The 19,065-nt window shown below is 37.9% G+C and overlaps 1 protein-coding gene across 3 annotated transcripts in view; it reads right to left on the bottom strand.

The window, feature by feature from the left end:
* Positions 1–3,806: 3,806 nt before the first annotated feature.
* Positions 3,807–19,065, bottom strand: part of BTLA (B and T lymphocyte associated) — a 31,220-nt gene continuing 15,961 nt past the window's right edge. Inside the window, exons 2-6 of one of the 3 annotated variants that reach the window (XM_047875733.1) lie at positions 17,744–18,067; positions 10,957–10,992; positions 9,637–9,777; positions 8,115–8,158; positions 3,807–4,477 (exon numbers count right to left, since the gene is read on the bottom strand). In XM_047875733.1, coding sequence (XP_047731689.1) covers positions 4,202–4,477; positions 8,115–8,158; positions 9,637–9,777; positions 10,957–10,992; positions 17,744–18,067 — 821 coding nt within the window. In that variant the 3' untranslated portion in view covers positions 3,807–4,201. Of the gene's footprint in view, positions 4,478–8,114; positions 8,162–9,636; positions 9,778–10,956; positions 10,993–17,743; positions 18,068–19,065 lie in introns of all 3 variants that reach the window. The other 2 variants (XM_047875732.1, XM_047875734.1) reach the window with 2 other exon arrangements.

Here is a 19,065-nt window from a genome sequence, read left to right as displayed (position 1 = left end):
GCCAGTGACGATGTAGAGCAACAGGAACTCTCCTTCATTGCTAGTGGGAATGCAGAATGGTACAGCCACTTTGGAAGGCATTTTGACAGTTTCTTACAAAACTAAACATACTCTTACCATCCTGAAATCATACGGTATTTGCTCAAATGAGTTAAAAACTGATGTCTATCTATGCAAAAACCTGCATAGGAATGACTGTAGCAGCTTTATTCATAATTGTCAACTTTTGGAAACAACCAAAATGTAAGTGATTGGATAAATAAACTGTGCTACCTCCAGACAATAGAATATTATTCAGTGCTAAAAAAAACAAATGAGCTATCAATGGGGCGCCCGGGTGGCTCAGTCGGTTAAGCAACTGATTTCAGCTCAGGTCATGATCTCATCATTCCTCAGACTGAGCCCAGCATCTGGCTCTACTGTCAGTGTAGAGCCCGCTTGGGATTCTCTCTCTCCCTCTCTCTCTGCCCCTCTCCCACTTGTGTGATCTCTCTCTCCCCCCCTCTCTCTCTCTTACTCTTTCTCTCTCTCTCTCTAAATAAATAAACATTAAAAAATAAAAAATAGAAATAAATGTGGTATCAATACACAAATAGACATGGAAGAATCTTAAGTGCATATTATTAAGTGAAAGAAGTCAATGATTACATATGGTTCCAACTGTATGACATTCTGGAAAGAGCAAAACTGTGGAGATAGTAAAAGGATCAGTGGTTGTCAGGAGATTGGGGGAGGGAAGGATAAATAGATAGGGCACAGAAGATTTTTAGGGAAGTGAGACTATTATGTACATTACTATAATAAAGGATACATTTGTAAAAACCATACATTTGTAAAAACCAATAGAGTTAAAACACCAAGAATGAATCCTAATGTAAACAATGGACTTTGATTGATAATGATGTGTCAATGTTTGTTCACTGATTGTAACAGGTGTACCATGTACCACTCTGGTGCAAGATGTTGATGATGAAGGAGGCTGTGCATGCACAGGGGCAGGGAATACATGGGAATTCCCTGTACTTTCCACTCAACTTTACTGAACCTAAAGTAAATTGAGAGACAGAGAGAAGAGGAGGGAAAGAAGAGAAGAGGAGGGGAGGGGAGAGGAGGGGCAAGGAGGGGAGAGGAGGGGAGATAATCTGGCCAGAGAATCAATTCTGGGGCCTAGAAAGTCTTCATTGGTAGGCAAAACTGATCAAATAAACCACATATACCAAACTAGCCTCTACACTGGGAAACCTGCATTAAATTACCTGGGATACCTTTCATTGTGAAAATTGTAGAACCGTATTCTGGATCTCCTGAACTAGAACTTCTTAGTGCTAGCAGTTGGTAGTTTACAGTTTATCAAGCTTTTCAGGCTGTTTTTTGTACCATAAAGTTTGAGAATCACTTTCTACTTCATGTCCACACATGTTTTTAGTACAAAAGCCAATACCAAATTGATTCTAAATAAATTTTAATAACTTTACTTTCTTATAGGTAACGATCAACAAGCTTAAAATTCATGAAAAATCTGTTTTCACTTTTATGTGGATCCTGAGAAACTTAACAGAAACCCATGGGGGAGGGGAAGGAAAAAAAAAAGAGGTTAGAGTGGGAGAGAGCCAAAGCATAAGAGACTCTTAAAAACAGAACAAACTGAGGGTTGATGGGGGGTGGGAGGGAGGGGAGGGTGGGTGATGGGTATTGAAGAGGGCACCTTTTGGGATGAGCACTGGGTGTTGTATGGAAACCAATTTGACAATAAATTTCATATATTGAAAAAAAATAAAAAGAAAAGAAAATCTGCATAAGAAATTAAAAAAAGAAATAAGACGCTTGTATCTATTAATAATAAATACTCCTGAATTGTCAAAAAAATTCATGAAAAATCATTAAATTATATACATATTCTTTTTCTCATATTTCCTTAATTAAATACACCATGTAAATAATACTGAGTAGATTTCTTGGGGGAAATACATGTATAACTCTGATAGCTTTTATTAAGAAGGAATAAAAACATCAATGATTTGGAATTTTGGCAGCATGGTACAAATGTAAGAATAAATCATTTATAGAAGTGAAATCTTTACCAAAATTATTTTTACTATAAGACATGCTAAGAATATCCTCAATAATACACAGACATATTTTGTTTAAATTTTAAAAAAATTATGAAGGAACTGTTCAGCATTGTGTGTTTATCTGATAAGGACAGCTAAATGTATCCTCCCCATACTTCCTGTTTCTATATTTAAGAATACCACAAACAGTTATTCTAATATATCTTTTGTACGTAATTGCCCATAAATGCAGCTTGGCTGAAAGAGCCTACCTGGAACTGATTGCTCAAAATTTCGGGTATAGCCATATCATACTGGCTAGATAACAGTGACTCACAATCTCAATCTAATGGGCAAAATCTTAATGCCAGTGTTACATGAGGAAAGCTCCACCACAGAATCCCAGTTTTATCTTCATGGCATAAAAAATTGTATGGGATGTCATACTCCTGTCCCCGCAACTTCATACATTACTTTCATACATTTTCTTTAATGATCCATTTGCTGTAGTATTTTAAACTTTTTAGGAAACTGAAATGGAATGTCAGTTTTGTCAGTTTGTCTTTTTTACCACTTCTGTAAGTCATCTATCCTCCCTTATACACACACACACACACACACACACACACACACATCCCGCATTCATTTGTGCAGCAGCTCACATATTTGTGCAAATGGATCCCAACCTTTGCTGTTCACTTTGTAAGAGGTCTACTGCATTCTTCAGTAGCAGCACCTGAGAAGCCTAATAGACTCATGCTGTTGAATGAAGTTGTAGGCTATTTTTGACATAATTAGACTCAAGTACTCTGGAAATTCAGAAAGTTTGAACCCATCTCTTTTTGCTCTACTCAAGTGGTTGCAACTACAAAATTTTTAATGAATTGTTATGAAGCTATACCACTTCACTCTGGATGATTTGCCCTGACTTCCCTAGAAATGAGTAAGAAGAACAGCAAGATACAGATGTGCTTAGTGAAAGTATGGTGACCTGGGCTGGCCAACTAAATATTCAAGACTTTTCTCCATTCCATTTTTTTTTTTAACATTTATTTATTTTTGAGAGACAGAGAGAGGCAGAGCATGAGCAGGGGAGGGGGAGAGAGACACACACACAGAATCTGAAGGAGGCTCCAGGCTCTGAGCTGTTTGTTAGCACAGAGCCTGACGTGGGGCCTGAACTCATGAACCGCAAGATCATGACCTGAGCTGCAGTTGGGCGCTCAACTGACTGAGCCACCCAGGCACCCCTCTCCATTCCATTAATAGTTCTTTTCATTTGCTATCAGATCAACTATGAAGCAGTTTAAGTCATTAATCTGCATTTGCTCGATGATGCTTATTTTTATGTTTATTTAAACAACCACAAGTATATTAATTCAGCAGCATTATATCACATTCATATACATTAGTCCATGTGACCTAACCACTGAGTCACAACTTTGTTTATAAATGCACCACACATTAATTGCTCCACTACTACCTATATTTGCTCAACAATGTAAAACCATTTGCATGTCAGGTATGGGGAGCATCTGCTCTACGGTAGTCGGTGTAGCCCACATCTTTACGGAACCATTTATGCTTTCCATTCTTTTCTTATATCAAGTCTAAAGTTACTTCTTTACATTAAAAAAAAAAACAGTATTAGAGGGACAGAGGAATATTTCTCATCATGGAAGAATGACCAGAAATAAACATATTATCATGACTGTGTTGATGGTTAGTTAGTCAAATTGGGACATCCTTTCTTTGTCAAGAGAGTGTAGTGAACTGAGCCAGATAACACAAGCCTCTCTTACTTACATGTGTCTCTTATCCTCCAAAAAACATATTAGCTTTGTACATTGGGTAAAATGTAGCTACGTTTAAATATTCTGCCACTCTGCTACTCATAATATCACTTAGTCTTGGAGGGAAAGGTTTTTGTGTTGTTGTTCAAGGGGGTCATATAAAAAGTTCCCTCAGAATTTGGGGGGAGAAATTTTAGTCATTTGTTCTATGAACCCTTAAGACCCGAGCACCAACATGAACCTCCTTAAAGTGAAGCTTCTCAGGTCAAGGAATGTTATTTAACCTTTTGTTGGGCTTGGTAATGGTGTTGACATGCATATCTTTCAGTGATCACCAGTTGGAGATCAAGATCGAATTTAACTCCTCACACATATGGCCGCATATTCTGTAGGTGTTTCTTTCACATTCCTTGATTGTCTTGGGTTTATTCCAATGACAGAATGGTTCAAAGAAGCGTAAACAATGCCCTGCTTGTTTTCCTCCAGACATGGGTTAGAATAAACTTCAGACTCTTCCTGGACCCTGAACCAGGGGTCATTATCATAAGTACCAGTTTCTGATAGCAGTGTTTGGGGATTTTGCCCGGTTCCCACTTCAGTTTCCTCACTCCGAAAGGGCTGGGGAATATCAACCTATAAGAGAAAAAAGATTGTTTTAACTACCATTTAAGGATGTGGTAGTGCATACAATTAGCAAACTATTAGTATATGCTAAATGGAGTCAACACATCACCAGAAATAATTTATTCTTCCTCACATTTGCTGCTGACATCCACATTTTTAGCATATTCTTATTTGTTAAAAGATGAAAGTCTTAGGAACACTATGTTCCTCCCAAGTACTTATTTTGTGCTTTGTTATTGTTTACTTTTGAGGTCACAGAACACTTTTCTTTAAGTTTTATTTATTTATTTAGAGAGAGACAGAGCATGAGCTGGGGACGGGTAGAGAGAGGGAGAGAGAACCCCAAGCAGGCTTAGCACTGTCAGCACAGAGCCCAAAATGGTGCTCCATCCCACAAACCATGAGATCATGACCTGAGCCAAAATCAAGAGCTACATGTTTAACCAAATGAGCCACCCAAGTGCCCCAACAGAATACTTTTCAATCTCTCAGCCCAAATTAATAAGAAAAGCATAAATATACCACAAGAAACTTCAGACAGCTTATAAGATAATGGATAGCATTAACACAGCTTAGAAGTAAATGATTAAAAATAAAATAGAACAGATGCCCTCTAAGGGGTCAGAAAGAATAAATATGACGAGTTATCCAAGATACATTATTATGATTTAAAACCTGGAATTAGAAATTGCTTTCAATTTTGGAAAAGGAGGGCCTAACTGCAGGAAAAATTTTACAATATTTGGATTATCACAAGAAAATTATTATACTTCCAAATAATTCAAATATCTTAAAGCTTCTGAGAAAGAGGTGAACTTAAAAAAAAAAAAGAGAGGGACACCTGGGTGGCTCAATCGGTTAAGCATCCAACTTGGGCTCATGATCTCACTGTTTGTGAGTTTGAGCCCCGCATCAGGCTTTCTGCTGTCAGCATAGAGCCTGCTTCGGATCCTCTGTTCCCCGTCTCTCTGCCCCTCCCCTACTCGTGCTTTCTCTCTCTCAAAAATAAATAAATATTTTTAAAAATTAAGAAAAAAAAAGGGGAAAAGAGGTGAACTTACAAAAACTAAAATAAAATGTGTCCTGATGCTTCTCACTCTTTTCAGTTATTTGTTACCCACTCCTAACTATTCAAGGACATTACCAGGTAAAAATGAAGATATTATTTTAACTCTAAGAGTTGTTAATTCAATTTTTAATCACAATTTTGCCAGTCAATTTACATACATGAAGTTTGGTCTAACTCCGTGAAGGTATCAGATCCACAGTCTTTGACAGTCTACATGCCTGTCTGGTCCTTTATCGTCCTTATTTTGTATGTGAAGTAACCCATATCCTACCCCTTCCTGGCAGAATTCTACCACACGTGCACGTCTGGCCCTATCCTGAGAAACTAAGCATTAGATGCTGAGTACACCGCTACCCTTCAATGAGGTGGCTGCCCAGGAAATAGCTCTAAGGCAGGATGATTGAATGAGGCAGGAATAGCTTTACCCTCCTCAGTCTCTTAGCTCAGCTGAAAAGTGTCCCAACCCCAATTCGAAGGAACCTGGGTAATTTCTCCAAAGAAGCTTTGAAGAAGAAAACTGTCATGTGACCTAATAAATAGCCATAAGTCCTCAATATAGCAACAAGATCCCTGTTGTACTTTTACAATTGTATAAAAGTCTGTCAACTCAGTTACCTGGCTCCCTTCCCAAAAGATGGCTGGTTTCTGTGGAAAACTTGGTTAGAATGAATGATGTAAAAGAAAACACGGTGTTCTGTGGCTGAGCCTATCCTGTAGGACCTCAGGAAAGTGGGTGGAGGCCATAAGGCTCTATCTGTGGATAGAGATGACAAACGCCAAAGCCACTATCCTACTCTATATTTGTAATGCCATTTTACAGTTTACAAAGCACTTTAAAAAAATACACAGTTCCGGGTTTTCAGTATTTTAACTATTTTTATATACTCCAGGGACCATTGTCGAATAAGATGAGAATTTCAGCTTTTATATGTACCTGCCATAATTTTACCAGTTCTTTGCTCTCCGTTGGATTTCTATTCCACTGATTTCAATACAAGTCCCTTCCTAAGAAATCTTTAATCTCAAAGATCTAATATGGCATCACTATATTTTCTGAAATGTTGGCCAACTCAAATGGGCCAAAGCTGTGAGTTCCTGCAAAAGACACAGGCATCTTAAAACAAAATTCCTAAATAATTGCACACATAGAGAAGCCCGTTCAATTCAACTTCAGATCATAAATAATTTGTTCAGCCTACACAGGAAGACATATGACTACATTTTAACCAAGCTGGGCTTTATCTAAACAAGAAACTATTTATTGTTTTAGATAATTTCATAGATCTCAGTCCTGATTGTAACAGAATGTAGTTCGTTGTTGTTCACTATAGGAAGAAAGAAAACAACATTTAAGAAAATTTTCCTATTTGAAAAAACAAAACTTCAGCACCCAACACAATGATGCCTACTGCTGCTTACTAAAAACTTAATATGAGTTTACAAAGTTGAATGTATTTGGTTTGATTTAAAATTGGGCAACCTGGTGAGGAATGCTGAGTGTCATTTAATATTATACATAAAATTATTGGCTGTATCTGCTTTTGGTATTTCTGGAACTTTTGAGAAGGTTACTACAACTTTATCTCTACCCTTCCACAGTGAAACATGCACACACACACACACACACACACACACACACAGACACGTTCCTTTGCAGTACCTCATTTACGATTATTTGTTTTTAACCGAAGACCCTCATAAAAATTTTTTCAGAAATGTATTGCCTCATCTTCCATTTTTTTTGAGTTCCAATATTTACACAACATTGAGCCCCAAATAAAAAGCCTGTGTTTAGATTCCAAGAACTTGTAGGGAAACGACACTGCTTCCAAAATGCCCTTGGCTTTGTCTGAGAGGTCTCTTCCTTGATGAGCCCACACACATTATGAGAGTTTTTGCATAATAACTAGACTTAGGGTCATGTTTCTTTAGCTGCTGGGAGTCTGTGAAGAAATCACATGTCATTTATGAGATTATTTATGGTTCATTCTTTCATTAACTCTCAATTCTCTACCAAAAGACTTTAAGGTGTTTTTGTGAGAATATTTAAATAGCCTGAAGTCACATCACAGGCCAACAGCAAGCCAAGGCTGTACAAGCTACTCTCTGACTTTTCTGCTTCAGGTCTACCCTGCCACTAATGCCCTTCCAAAAGGCCACTTATTGTGAGACTTGTGAATTCTGAAGAATCTTTGCTGCAGATGGAGATTAATGTAAAATAAACACATCCTGGGTGGCTCAGTCGGTTAAGTGTCCGACTTCGGCTCAAGTCATGATCTCACAGTTTGTTGAGTTCGAGCCCCGTGTCGGGCTCTGTGCTGACAGCTCAGAGCCTGGAACCTGCTTCGGATTCTGTGTCTCCCTCTCTCTCTGCCCCTCCTCTGCTCTCTCTCTCTCTCCAATAAATAAACATTAAAAAAATAACCACATTTTTAGAAGTAAGTCTATATATAGCATTTAGAACAGTTCCTGGGACAGGGTAAATGTTACATAGACTTATTAAATTTAAAATATTATATCAAGATTAAGATGGTATAACATAGATTGCATTTGTTTTAACAGATGCATGGAACATACCAGGTTAATTTCCCTTCCTGATGTGTCAGAAGGCTCCTTTTTTTCTGCTGGAATTCAAAAAGACAAATAAGAAACCAAGAAGAGTAAAGAACAACACCAAATTATTTCCCAATTCCCTGTAAGTTAAGGTTGTGGTAAGAATATGTGTTTTGGAATCAGATTGCTAGGTTGAAATTCTGGGGCAGAGGTGGGATGCCTCCCAGGCCAGTGGCAGCGTTGCTATTTGTTTTGACGTGTTTATTTGCTGGAACCCACAAGGCACATACACTTCGGTTTGTGTACATTCACTGGCTCTTCCCTTCTGACTCCGGAGAGTCCTACGGCATATCCAAGAGGAAGGGGCAGGATGTACTGTATCACTTTAAACAGGCTGGAAATCCTGTTCTGGGGACATTCTATACCTGATGCCAGACACACTGCTGTCCCCTCACCCACAAAGGCCAGGATCTCCTATGGCCCAGTTCACTTCAGATATAGTAGATCAAAGCATTCATTCCTGCCTCTTTTTCTAAAGTTTTCTAAAGCAGCCTCAAGAAAGATGGTGAAAGCTAGGGAGGGACTATCGAAAGAGACTTGGAGTTGCACATGTGAAGTGGGGGTTACAGAGGATTCCTTCAGTATTCTGAGAATGTTCTGGGGTCCGGAAGTCCTTACCACAAAACACCGAAAGTACTTTTGCCCAGACAAAGCTTTCTCTTGTGGCAGAGAAAAGGGTTGCTCTGTCTAGCTCTGTTTCTGTAGCTACCCTGAGGCTGCCCATGTGGGAACTGGGATGGGAGGAGATGGCAGAGTGGGAAAAGTAAAGAGAGAGAGAACAGGGATGTTTTGGAACAGAGCTGCATCAGAATTCTCTACACATCTCTTTCTTACTATGTTTAAGTGTTTGCTCCCGACACCAAAGGAATTCTTAAACAAGAAGAAGGGAATTGTTACCAAGATTTCACACCTCTCTTGTCCTAGCCAAACCCACATTTTTTCAAATGCATTACTTTTGGGTGAGAGTTCAGTTCAGGCCTGTGTTTGTGGTGGCAAAAGAAAGTACAGACATAGGAATTTCCTTCTGGGAAATACAGTCTTCATTTAGGCAAGGGCGTGTATGAGTGGTATGATGTGGTGTGGCTCTGAAAAAGAGGATGAGACAAACTAACTCAAAGCAGACTTGTTGGCCTGAGAGATTATGTCAACCTCCCTTTCACTACCCTTAAAATTTAGAAGAGCTGCTTGTCACATAAACTTAAGACAGACACAAGTGGAACGGGTCAGTCCCAGCCACATGCCCTCTTTAGCACAGGCCCTGCCTGGAGCACTGTGCTGTGGAGAACATGCCTCTCTATGACTGGAGGGGACCTGAATTAATCCATTTGTCTTTTTGGTGGAAGGATGTTGTCCCTGAGGAAATCATTATCCATGGCTCCTTGCAGAATATGGGAAAGAAAACAAGAACCAACTAAAAATCAAACAGCCCTAGTAACTGACCCCCAAATGTGTAGCATATAAGCAGCAGATGGAAGGTAGAACCCACCTTGGTGCCTTCTAAGGCAGAAGAACAGGCACAAACAGGTAATGAGCAGAGGCAATGCCCCCAAAGGAAGCAAACTATAAAGCATCCATCGTTTGTCCGCCGTCACTTCCTGAGAGGGTGGTCCTGAGGCACCAGTTGTATCTGAAATGTGAGTCAATGCTAAAGACAGTTAGGAAATTTCAGATATAACAGGATCGGAAATACCTCCTGCATCATCAGAACTTGAATGAAGGAGATTTCCAGCTGATGCCTCTATTTCCCTTCCGGGATGCATTCCCACAGAACCCCTGGCCTCAGTATTCTCACCCACCTCTTGCTTTATTGATGAGCATATGTGGGTGGCTCTGGGTTAAAATTCATCTTTTGTAAGAATTTGTAATTCTGCTAGGATTGATCCCCTCGAAAAGAATACCCATAACAGCTCTCAGAAAGCACTTCACCAAGCCCTTTCATTGACATTGTCTTACTTAACTCTCATATTCACCACTAAAGAAAAGTAAGGAAACTGTTATTTTTATCTAGTTCCATGCCTTGATAAAAGGGTTATTGTTCCAAGACTCTTACCCAAGGTCAGATAGCTAGTGAGTTGTAGTTGGGACCCAAGCCAACATGTTTTTGATACTAAATTCCAGTTTCTTTAACACAAAGGTCTTTTTGTTGTCTCCTAACTCTTTGGTATCTCCATATACTATATAATTTTGTTATCTACAGATAGCCTTGTTATCTCCAAATATGCTCTGCTGGGCATACAGCTTATACTCATTGCTATGATCAATGTTAACATGTGTTAATGTTCTGTTTGTCCATGATAGGTTGCAACTAATCGACTGATCGTGAAACAATTTAATAGACCACAAAAAACATTAAAAATAAGAATCACAACAGGATAGAAAAAAATCAGAATGCATCACACAGCATTAATTTTGTATATATGTTAAGTATTTTATGCAGCAAATTTTTATTTCTAAATATGTTAACATAGTTATCTACCTTCTTCCTCATGTGCTTGGTTCAAGGTAAAGGTGGTCAGGAGCTACTGAAGCTGGGCAAATAGTGCTTAGATAACAACAGAGTGGTAACAAAGTCTTCATTATCCATGCTGCAGCTGCTGCTTAGGTTAGGACAGCAGCCAAGTCATTACCAACAACAGACACAGCTGTCTGGGGGGAGGGTATGAATAGAAATAGGGACAAGGGTTCCCACATAGAAAACCTAATACAAAAAAAAATTCACTCCATTAGGAAAATCCAACTTTTATCCTTTCTTCAACCATGAAACAATCTTATTTCCTTATTTTTATTTGACTAGTTTGATACTTACTTATTAGAGGGTATTCTGAATTATTTTGAGTCTGTTCTGAAATAGAAAAGCAAGATAAAGAATTGAAACTGGTTGCAAAAACAATATTTATGTGTGTCTAGAGTCAGAGTTAGTGTGAGAGGACTCCTACATTTGCACACTAACCGAACCCAGTAACCCAGCTCAAAGGAGTTTGCATGATGTGCAAATCACCACCTCAAAGATCACGGACACAAAGTTAAGTCCCTAGATTTATTTTGAGGCTTGAAAAATTACCCTAAATACAACACAAACGTCATCTGTCTGCGTTGATTCCCTTTTCCCTATTACTTAAGTATAAGGACAGAATACAGCCTGTATGACACCTTCCGGCACTGGGAAAAACAGGACGCTCATTCAGCAGGTGCTCCAAGTGAGTGTGGAGGGCCACAAGAAAAGGATGCTTTGGAGGCCATGCTGACTACTCACTCTGAAACAGAGATTGTGCCTTTCACTTCCTGCCTACTCATACCACTCTCACTTTTCTGCTAAGAGAATGACCACTTGACTTTGTGAAGTTCCTAATCACAGACTGACCAAGGGAGGTTGGGGAGGATGTACAGGCCCATGTGCATTCCAGGGATTGTTCCCCAGCTCTGTCACCTTTTCTTCTGGGGCTTTGCTTTGCAAGGCACTTTTCCTCATTCTGGGAGAATACTGCTTTCCCAGCAGTGTCCAAGCCCTGACTCTGCCACAGCCCTATTCTTACATGGACCAATTCTTAACTTGGACAAAGAAAGAGAGTCAGATGCGAAACAGGAAAATTCCCAATAGCGCCAAAGAAAGATATTTGAAGGGGAGAAATATTTTTTGTGTCACACCTCCACATCATTTTTATGCAAAGCATTGTTTTTAAATATAATTTTATAGTACATTTTTCTCCTTCGGTACTCAGCTCACTGAGTACTCCCACATACAGAAGGAAAAGGAATTTTTCTTGAACTCTTTCCCTATTATGTTTGCTTTCATCACTTCATAAAAGGCAAATTCACACCCATTTCAAAGCCAATTCTGAAATAATTCATTTGACGTTTGTGAAGGAAGCAAGGATGACCCAGAAAAATATGACACAGTTCCTGCTTTCCAGACATTATAATTCTTCATGGGATAAAGAACATTTCCATACATTACTACAGTGCAAGGAAATGTCTGATAAATGAGAGGCACAGACCTTAAATGGCATAAAATTTGCTAGAAAAGAGAAATCACTTCCCCTAGGGTGAACATGGAAAGCTTCCTTAAGAATGTGGGAAATGGGCTGGGCTTGACAGGAAGGCCAGAATTGTGGTAAGTGGAGGCAGATGAGTGGTTGCCCTATGAGTGGAGAGAGCAGCATAGGGTGAAGACATGCGATGGCAGGTAAGGCTGTGGGGCTGGAGTAGAGGTTCATGGTGGAGTCCAGAAGCAATCAAGGAAGGTAGGTGTGGGTGGACTGTGGAAGGCCTTGAATTTTGGTTAAATGTGAGCCCAACATGGGAAGCACCGCAGATGCTCTGCGGGGACTCAGTAAAGGAGCGGCATTATGGAAGACATTTATTAGGCAAGTGAAGTGTATTAGGAAGATGTTTGGCTGAAATGGACTAAAACAGGAAACACTAAAGACAAAGAGTCCATACGGCTGATTGGAAGATTTGGAAGGAAGATAATGAAAGTTTGAGATGCTCATGAAGCTACAGGAAGGAAGCAATTCCAGAGTGAAGGTTGCTGCCAGACAAGAGTAGACGGCCAAAGCAAAGTCCTGGGGACCTCCCCTTAGGGCAGGAGCACTGATTCAAAAGTGATAAGAAAGTCAGGAGAGTACAAATTAGAATAGGAATCTCCAAAGGGAAATTTAAAAAGCCCTTCCTGTCTTCTAGGTAGCTTTTCCTTCTCACATCTCCATCTTTCTTGCTCATCCCCAGTGTGATCCTAATAAGCACATCGCCCCCCGCCACCCCCACACTCCCCCCCCCCCCCCCCCCGCCCCACAGGCACAGGGTTCAAGAGAGAAGCTGCCTCTCTTCCCTTTGGCCCCTTCCTCCCCAAGGGAGACAGATTGTTGATCCTAATTTCAGCTCCGACTTTTTCCTAGAACAGGAACCTTCATGCACTTTACAAACTGTGCAACCATCTGTAGTGGCTGTGGAATGACCCCAAAATGGGACAGAGGAGACACAGTAATACCCCTGGGACACTGCCATGTCATAAGTCATTTTTGGGTTGCCTCTGACCTTGGCTGAATTCCTCCCTCTTGCACAGAAGGGGGTTAATTCCCACAAAAGAAGACAGAATTACACAAGACAGTCCCTCTTCCAAGGAGAGTGGACTCAATGCCACTGCATTTAATTTTATTATACATTATATTAATATACATTATATAAATAATCTAATAGCACTGAATTACTATTTCATAGTATCATTAATATCCTGGAAGTAATGTTTTGCAAGTTTTGCTTATTTTTATCATTTTATTTTGCCAGTTAAAAAAGTACTGCTTCTTAAAAAATTCAATATTTTACCTCATTATGTGAATGTGCAATTTTCTCCAGAAAGGATTCATTCCATAATCTATAGTATAAGCTTCTCCAGGTTGTTAAAGGCAATTGTTTCACTTTGCATAGATGATGTTATTTAATTCATTTAAGAATTATAAAGAAATATTTATTGAACACCTACTATCTGCTACACACTGTGCCATCTATTTGTAGAGAAGCAAAGATGTTTAAGACACAGCTTCCATTCCAAAGAGGTTTATAAGCCAATGCACGGATAGTCACAGGCAATTAGCATTGAGTTTGATAACAAATTTGCAAAAGCAGGGTCTCCAACTCTGCCTTAAATCCCTTCTACACTTCTGTGCTTGATGATAGAGGTTGTAACCAGCACTAGATTGTTGTGCATTCCTTTACCAGACTGCTTTCAGAGGTCTTAAAATAACTTAAAAGATTTTTAAGGAATTTAAGTGGATTCCTTCATTGGGTTACTTTAAGGGAGTTAAAAGATGCTCCAAAGTGTGCATATATAGTAATAAATTAATTTTTACAAACACAAAGTGTATGCATTCAAATGAATGGTGTCCATAGAGGAAGTGACTGCATACGTCTGCATCCAGATTTCAGACATTACTATTGCACCAGAACTCTTTGAAATTTCTCTTTGCAGCAATCTTCATGGTCAATTTAACATAAATATTATTTTAATATTTTAAAGCATACAACTTAGTGTAATGTTGTACAACTCTCTAGTGTTGTGCACTATCTACTTTCAGAACATTTTCATCATCCCCAAAGGAAATTCCATATACATTAAGTAGTTACTCCCATTAACCCTTTCTGCCAGCCTCTGGCAGCCATTAGTCACTTTCTATCTCCACAGATTTTTCTGTTCTTCGTATTTCATGCAAACAGAATCAAGATTATAATATGTAATCTTTTATATCTGGCTTCTTTTACTTAGCACAATGTTTTTGAAGTTCAACGGTTTTGTAACATATCAGTACTTCATTCCTCTTTTGCCTGAATAATATTCCACTGTATGAATATAACACATTTCCTTTATCAGTTTGACAAACATTTGGATTGTTTCGACTTTTTGACTTTTGTGAATAGTATGGCTATAAGCATTCATGTACAAGTTTTAATGTGGACATATACTTTCATTTCACTTGGATATTGCTGGGTCTTGTGGAAACTATGTTTAACCTTTTGAAGAAAGGTTGCCAGACCTTTTCCAAAGCAACTGCAACATTTTACATTCCCACCAGCACAGTACAAGGAGTTCAATTTGTCCACATCTTTGCTATCACTTGTTATTTTCCATTAAAAAAAATTCTAGTAATCTTAGCGTGTGTGAGTGGTGTCTCATTGTGATTTTGATTTGCGTTCCTCTAATAACTAATGACATCGAGCATTCCTTCATGTGCTTATTGGCCATTTATATATTTTCTTTGAAGGAATGTGTATTCAGTCTATTGAGCAAAGTCTATTGCCCATTTTAATTGAGTTGCTTATCTGTTGTTGAGTTGTAAGACTTCTTTATATATTCTGGGTACTAGTCCCTTATCAGATATATGATTTGCAAATATTTTCTCACATTCTATATGTTGTCTTTTCATTCTCTTTATAGTGTCTTTTGATGTACAAAAGTTTTTAATTTTTATGAAGTATAATTTATTTATTCATGTATTTATGTATATATGCTTTTGATGCTGTAGCAAAATAATATTGACAAATCCAAGATCATGAAGATCTACTCCTGTGTTTTCCTCTAAGGAAAAATAGTATTAAAATTTTATACAAACATAGATTCTATTGTTTTAGTTCTTATATTAAATATCTGATCCATTTTTACTTATTTTTACATGTTGTATGAGGTAGAGGTCCAAACTCATTTTTCTGTGTATGTATATCCAATTGCCTCAGCACTATTTACTGAAGAAACTATCATTTTTCCATTGAATGGGTTTGGAAGTCTTGTTAAAAGTCAATTGGCCAAAAGAAGACATCCAAATGGCTAAGAGACCCATGAAAAGATGCTCACTATCATTCATAATCAGGGAAATACAAATCAAAACTACAATCAGATTGGTCAGAGTGGCTAAAATTAAAAACTCAGGGAACAACAGATGTTGGTGAAGATGTGGAGAAAGGGCAACCCTCTTGCACTGTTGGGGAATGCAAACTGGTGCAGCCACTCTGGAAAACAGTGTGGAGGTTCCTCAAAAAATTAAAGATTGATTACCCTATGACCCAGAAATGGCACTACTAGGAGTTTATCCAAAGGATACAGGAGTGCTGATTCATAGGGGCACATATACCCCAATGTTTATAGCAGCACTTTCAACAATAGCCAAATTATGGAAAGAGCCTAAGTGTCCATTGACTGATGAATGGATAAAGAAGATGTGTTTTATATACACAATGGAATACTACTTGGCAATTAAAAAGAATGAAATCTTGCCATTTGCAACAACTTGGATGGAACTAGAGGGTATTATGCTAAGTAAAATAAGTCAGTCAGAGAAAGACAGATATCATGGTTTCATTCATATGTGGAAGTTGAGAAACTTAACAGAAGACCATATGGGAAGGGAAAGAAACAAAAATATATAGTTACAAACAGAGAGGAAGGCAAACCATAAGAGACTTTTAAATACAGAGAACAAACTGAGGGTAGAAAGGGGTGGGGGGCAGGGAAAATGGGTGATGGGCATTGAGGAGGGCTCTTGGGATGAGCACTAGGTGTTTTATATAAGTGATGAATCACAGGAATCTACTCCTGAAGCCAAGAGTACACTGTATACACTCTATGTTAGCTAACTTGATGATAAATTATCAAAAACAAAAAAAGTCAATTGACTAAAGATGTGTGGATTTATTACGGACTCTCAATTCTATTCTATTGATCTTTATATCTATACTATGTCAGCACCACACTGTTTTGATTATTGTAGTTTTGTAGTACATTTTAAAATAAAGGAGTGTGAGTCCTCTAACTTTGCTCTTCTTTTTCAAGATTTTTTTCAGCTATTTTGTATTTGTTGCAACTTTATGTGAATTTTAGGATCAGCTTTTTCATCTATGCAAAAAAAGAAAAAAAACGTTTGTTGGGATTTTGATGGGAATTGTATTGAGTCCATAGATCACTTTGGGAAATATTGCCACATTAACAATTTTAAGTCTTTTAGCCATATTTTGTTCAGTGTACAAGTGTTCAGTCTCCCAGGTTAGATTAATTTGTGAGTATTTTATTCTTTTTGATGCTATTATAAATAGAATTGTTTTTGTTTTTAATTTCCTTCTCAGATTGTTCATTGGTAACGTATAGAAATACCACTGACTTTTTTTAGTTGATCATACAACCTTGTTGAATTCATCTATTCACTCTAGTAGCTTTTGTGGATTTTTAATGATTTTCTATATATATAATCATATCATCTGTGAATAGAGATAGTTTCACTTCTTCTTGTTCAATTTGGATGCCTTTTATTTCTTTTTTCTTGTCTAAGTGCTCTGGCTGGAACTTCCAGTCCAGTGTTGAATAGAAGTGACAAAAGCAGACATTCTTGTCTTCTTCCTGTTCTTAGAGGAAAAGCTTTCAATCTTTTACCATTGAGTATGATGTGAGATTTTCGTAAATCAAACTTTTAAAAAAAATTTTCCTCTACTTCTCTCTTTGCTTTCCATTTTTTATTCTAGGTTTTTAACTTCAACCTGTTCTCCTGATATTTGAGCCTATTTGAGGACCTCTGGGAGGGACTGGGGAGGCAGCTAAAACTATGAACGTCCTCAAATCACATCAGGGAGTCAGGTTTATTTGTGTGCTGTTTGCTCTCTGTGCAAACTGTGAATTATTAACAAGCTTATAATTGTCTGAGCACCACAAATGTAACTTCAAGGATTTGTTATCAACAAAAGTCAAGGACTGGTAAGTGGACGAAAAAATAGAAGGAAAAGAGGACAAAGAATAGACAGCTATCTACTACTATTGGTATTCACTTTGTAATTTTTTCCATATTTCAGTGATCTACTTTTGGATTTATCAAATAAATGCTACACCCCCTAAAGGCAAGAACAAGAACTTTTATTGTATTTTTGTCTCTATTCTTTTTTATCTCACTCATCTCAAAATTACATACACACGTGCTCACACAGATAACCATCTGAGGAGTGTGGCAACCTTCTCATTTACATGAGTTCAGTGTCTAACATAATCACTTGAGAATCTGGGTCCTCCTTTTCCTTGAAACATGTTGAAAAAATATCAGATAGCCCTGGAGTGCAGAACTCACCTGTCACATTAATGGTTACTGAATGGCTTTCAATAACTCCAGATGTAAAATTCGCAGAACAGCGGTATGAACCAGAATCACTAGCCAGCACGTGATTAAAATGAAGACTAAAAACTGAAATATTCTCCCCTTCTTTCCAAGTTGTGTATCCCAGAAGTTTATATGCAAGAGGTAAACAGTTTTTTCCTTTGAGCTTGCACCAGGTCACAATAGGCCTCTTAGTACAGTATTTCACAGGGCACTCCAGATTAAATGGATACCCTGCTGACACAGTGTATGTGGAATATCTCTTTACATACAGTTGTTCATTACATGATCTTTGCCCTGAAAGATGAAAACAAAATTAAAATCAAATATGCTCCAGAAGGACCAGATATTTGCGACTCAACAGTTTCTGCCAAAGATTTCTCAAATATGATCTTACAATTTTCCCAGATAACATTCTCAGTATATTAACCCCTAGTAACAAAGTGTCTGGTACATGGTAGACACATAATAAGTATTTGTCGAAAAAAATTTTCCTCAATTGTTCAATAACTTCCTCAATTTCTTAACTATTACTGATATTTTTAGGGGTGCCTGGGTGGCTCAGTTGGTTAAGTGTCCGACTTTGGCTCAGGTCATGATCTCATGGTCCGTGAGTTAGAGCCCTGCGTCGGGTTCTATGCTGACAGCTCACAGCCTGGAGCCTGCTTCGGATTCTGTGTCTCCCTCCCTCTCTGCCCTTCCCCTGCTCGCAATCTGTCTCTCTCTCTCAAAAATAAATAAACATTAAAAAAAAAATTTAACTATTACTGATATTTTTATTATTATATTTTGCACTTACCATATTCTTTTTTATTTTTTTATTTTATTAAATATAATTTATTGTCAAATTGGCTATTATAAAATATTTTATTTTATTATCTGGTAGCTACTTCAATAGTAGCAAATAATAACAATTTCTGTTCAATTATTTTATTATATTCCAAGGGCTGTTCAAAACACATCAAATATCTTAACTCATTTCATCTTCACAATAAAATATATATTATTATGAAACCTATTTTACAGATAAGGAAATTGATGTGCTGAAATTTGCCTAGTGTTATATGCTAATAATTAGGGGAATCACAACTCAAACTCATACTAGAGTCCATTATTCTATAATTCATTAACCATTACTCTGTTATTGTGTCTTGAGGAGTAACCACATTTTCTATTACTAGCTCTGATATATTCTAATAAGTGGGAGAGAGGAACTTTTGTTAACAACTATTTCCCTATAGTACCTGGCATTAGAAATTTTCTTTACTTGTTTCTCAAAGGTTTTAGTACTGCCT

This window comes from Prionailurus viverrinus, chromosome C2 (genome assembly GCF_022837055.1).
Source record: "Prionailurus viverrinus isolate Anna chromosome C2, UM_Priviv_1.0, whole genome shotgun sequence".
In the NCBI taxonomy this organism is placed as follows: domain Eukaryota; kingdom Metazoa; phylum Chordata; class Mammalia; order Carnivora; family Felidae; genus Prionailurus; species Prionailurus viverrinus.
This window is presented reverse-complemented; position numbering and strand designations above follow the sequence as displayed.